We start from the raw sequence: 4,083 nt of genomic DNA on the forward strand, positions 1-4,083 counted from the left end.
GGACATAGAACATGGGACATAGAACATGGGACATAGAACATGGGACATAGAACATGAGTCATAGAAGATGGGACATACAACATGGGACATACAACATGGGATATACAATATGGGTCATACAACATGGGCCATGCGACACGCGTCATATCATGAACAATCTCATAACTTACCTTAACATCTCGGTCTGGAGCTTGCGGTGTTTGAAAACATCCATCCCGCCCCTCAAGGCGACCATTTTGCGGAGCCCGTCCATATGCTGCCTGGCGGTGTGCGAGTCCCCGTCGAAGTGTGCGGCGCTGGCCAGCTTCACGACGGTGCTAATGGTGGAATCCGAGAGCTTTGTGTCGTCGTCGTCTTGGGCCAAAAGCCTCTCACGGAGAAGTCTCAGCCCTTTCTGGAGATGCAGCATCGCGGCTGGGTTGAGGGTTGATTTTGATTTTGATTCTTTTTCTTTTTCCTGACCCTGACCCGGAACCAGGCCCAGACCCTGCCGGCGTAGGATTTTGTCGATGAACCCATCCATGGCGAACGCATTGATGTGCAAGGCGGCGGCATCTGACGCGATCGTATGCAGTGGTTCATGGGGGTCGGAGCGGAAGCCGATCGCTGCCATCAGAGGGAAGATGACGGTCATTGCGATGGTTGAGGCTGAGAGAGAGAGATTTCGCATCCAGTTAGTCAATGTAAGTGTCAAGTGGAAGGGAAGTTCAATGCAAGTGAAAGGCAATGCAATCCAACCCCAATTGGACACAGTACACAGTGCACAGTACACAGTACACAGTACACAGAACACAGATATGCTCGAGCCAGCAAGGCATTGCACCAACCCCAACCCCAACTAACCTTTTATCATGTTCAGAACCATCCACGGCTCTATCTCGTCGGCAAACTCGACGAACGACAGATCCGACCCGACGCGGCCAGGCAGCAGTGGCGCACACGTCGTGATCACATCTTCCAGCCTGACTGGCGCTGGTGCTGGCGCTGTTGCTGTTGGGATCCGCATCCGAGTACGGCCGGTAGGATCGGCTTTCTTCTTTTTCCCTTTCCCTTTCCCTTTCCCTTTCCCTCGCATCACATGGCTTCGGATCAGCTTTCGCGTGGCCGGATTGACCTTGTCGACATTCGACGATACAATGAAAAGCATCGAACTCGAACGGAAAGACCCTTTGCGTTTAGATTGCCCTGGACTGTTCTGACTCCGGCTCCGGTGGCGGTGGTGGTGGTGCCCCTCGTACCATCTTGGTCTTTGGATTTTTCCCCTTAGGCTTTGCCGACCTTGGATTTGGATCTTGGATCTTGGCCTTTTCAAATCATTTTCCTGACTGGGAAAGGTTGAAAGTTCGAGATGACAAGAGATGAAGGGAGAGAGATGGTGGCAGGTGTACGACACTACGGAGTACATCTTCCGCCTTCCACCATGACTAGTCCTCTGGTAGGAGGCTCCATTCCGACACTGCCAAGACAACGTTTGTATGCCGTTTGCGGTCTAGCGGTGGGGCTTGGGGCGTCCGGCCCTCGCCGGTTGATGGTTGATAGTTGATACTCCTCTGTACAGAGTAACAGAATCTCCGTACACCTTAGATACATACTTGGAGGTAGAGGGACATGGGTTCATAGTATTACTACTGACCGCAAAATTTTAACAGTACTTAGGCAGGACGAAGGGGGAAATTTAGGGATCCTTGGGCCATGGCCTCCACTGCGACTCGACATTGTCCCTGTCCCAGGAGCATTCACCCTCGGCCACGGTTTACGATTTGCTATAAAGGCAGACAAGAATCCATCTGACCTCACGTCTTCCAAGCCTAAGCTTGAGCTTCACGTCCTGCACTGATTTCCTCTGACCTCTCACCAACAGAGTACTTGAGCCAATCCGTCTAATTACAATAACAGCATCCGGGGCCCTTTTTCCTTTTTCCTTTCCCATTTCGTTTCCTTTCCTTTCCATGGCTACTCTTACTCGACGCAAATCCGTCCTGATCAGCGGCTGCTCTGCCGGCGGCATAGGCGCCGCTTTGGCCCACGTGTTCCAGGAGAAGGGATATCACGTCTTTGCAAGTTTACGAAATCCGGCCAAAATCCCACCACATCTTTCCAACGCACCAAACGTCACGGTGCTGACTCTCGACGTCTTGTCCTCCGAGTCAATTGCCGCTGCGGTCGAGAAAATCAACCGGGACACTGGCGGCACCCTCGATGTGCTTGTCAATAACAGTGGCACCGGCATCTTTGCACCAGCCCTCGACACCCCGATCGAAGAGGCCAGGAAACTGTTTGACCTCAACTTCTGGGCCCCGTTGGCCATGCTCCAGGCCTTTGCTCCTCTCTTGATCAAGGCCAAAGGATGTCTGGTGAACAACACGTCTGCCAATGCGGTGGTTCCTATGGCATTGATGAGTAAATTCCCCTGACCCTGGCGGCTTCCCCGTTGTTTCTTCTTCTCCTTCTTCTCCTTCTTCTCCTTCTCCTTCTCCTTCTCCTTTTCCTTGCAGTATAATCCCATTTTGTATTTCATCTGGCTAACCTTACCTTACCTTACCTCCAGGTATGTACAACGGCTCCAAAGCGGCACTTGCGACGGCCAGTGAGACGTGGCGGCTTGAGCTCCAGCCCCTTGGGGTGCGGACCATGACTCTTATCACCCTCGGAGTCAATACCGGTGCCTTTTCCAGAAATCTTCGGCCCGAAATCCCCAAAGCTTCTCCCTACTTTGAAGTCCGCGACTCCATCTTCGGCCTCGCCAAGGACCGGTTCCAAGCCAGCGCCCTCAGCCCCGGGGAGTATGCCGCTCGAGTGGTCCGCGAGGTCGAGAAGGGTACACCAGGAACAGTCTGGGTCGGTAAAGATGCTTTCATGGCTCGCCTGGGTTGGTGGCTATCACCACAGTTCGTCCGGGTGAGTTGAGTTTATCGGGTGTGAAGATGACTGACTATTAGACATTCCAGGACTGGATGGTGGAAAGCTTCATTCCTATTTCCAGCGTCATGGCCAAGGTCGCAAAAGAAAAGAGCAAACATGATTGAGAGCGACAGTGCGAGGGAGAAGGCCGGCCCTGGGCCTTTCTAGATACAAACTCCAAGTCCTAGGCAGTGTTTCTGTTCGACAAACTCCGAGTCCTAGGCAGTATTGCTGTTCGTTTCTCATCGATAACGACAACTCCTCTCTATCATACTATACAATTTCATATATGGCCGCTCACCTCTGCTATATAAACGAGCTTTGAAGGTTTCCAACAAGACTAACGATTATAAAACCGTCGCTCGTATCGACGTCGAACTCGTCGGTCTACCATAGTCTATATGAGGTTTAGATTGTCACTAGGTCTACTATAGTCTTGAGGTCATAGAGTAGTGCGTAAAAGATTGTCACTAGCTGCCCCGGCCAATAGGTACTGCGAAACCCCGAGAACGAAGCGAAGATAGAAGATAGAAGATAGAATAATCTTAGACTTACTATCTAGGCTTATGCTTACCGTCTAACGTCTTCGTCTTCGTTGACCCGTAGAACTCGACGTGAGGTGAGCCGCTTGATCGATCTCGAGTTTACTGGGGTTTGGTCTGTCAAATGAAGGTTGAAATGTTCTATGTTCGCTATCCAAGGGTCGCAGGCGGAGCACAGTAGCCTAAACCAGCCTTCTGGTTAAAGGACAAGGCTGGGAATGCCGCCTAAGTTTGACATGGCCGGCCCAAAGAGTTTAATATTGGATATTCCCTGGTACAGGGATGGGCATCACCACCATCACCACCACCATCACCACCACCATCACCACCACCATCACCACCATCATCACCACCATCACCATCACGTCGGGTGGAAGAAAGTCAGGCAATCGATAGATTGGATCGGTTCGAAATGGTTCTCTTCTCAAAAATGAATTGGTGCTGGAGCTGTCGACGGGCAGAAGCCAAACAGATCCACTCCTGTGTATGCAAAAGCCAACCAGGTCCTGTCCTGTGTAATTAAATTGTCAAACTTAGGCTTAGGACTAACATTAGACCATTAGACATTCCCAACCTTGCCCTTGACCTTTAACCAGAAAGCGGGTATAGGTACTCCGTACACCTACTCCTTATATAGTCT

The 4,083-nt window shown here is 51.3% G+C and overlaps 2 protein-coding genes across 2 annotated transcripts; one reads left to right on the plus strand and one right to left on the minus strand.

Moving 5' to 3' along the window:
• Nucleotides 1–166: 166 nt before the first annotated feature.
• On the minus strand, nucleotides 167–634 carry A1O3_00483 (uncharacterized protein; the record flags this gene model as incomplete). Its single annotated transcript, XM_007730633.1, has 1 exon — nucleotides 167–634. One exon carries the CDS (start codon nucleotides 632–634, stop codon nucleotides 167–169), a length of 468 nt encoding a protein of 155 aa, XP_007728823.1.
• A 1,315-nt stretch (nucleotides 635–1,949) lies between these two features.
• A1O3_00484 (uncharacterized protein) lies at nucleotides 1,950–3,026 on the plus strand (the record flags this gene model as incomplete). The annotated part of the gene is made up of 3 exons (XM_007730634.1): nucleotides 1,950–2,400; nucleotides 2,549–2,898; nucleotides 2,949–3,026. 3 exons carry the CDS (start codon nucleotides 1,950–1,952, stop codon nucleotides 3,024–3,026), a joined length of 879 nt encoding a protein of 292 aa, XP_007728824.1.
• Nucleotides 3,027–4,083: the final 1,057 nt, after the last annotated feature.

Source organism: Capronia epimyces (genome assembly GCF_000585565.1).
Source record: "Capronia epimyces CBS 606.96 chromosome Unknown aczIQ-supercont1.1, whole genome shotgun sequence".
Taxonomy (NCBI): Eukaryota; Fungi; Ascomycota; class Eurotiomycetes; order Chaetothyriales; family Herpotrichiellaceae; genus Capronia; species Capronia epimyces.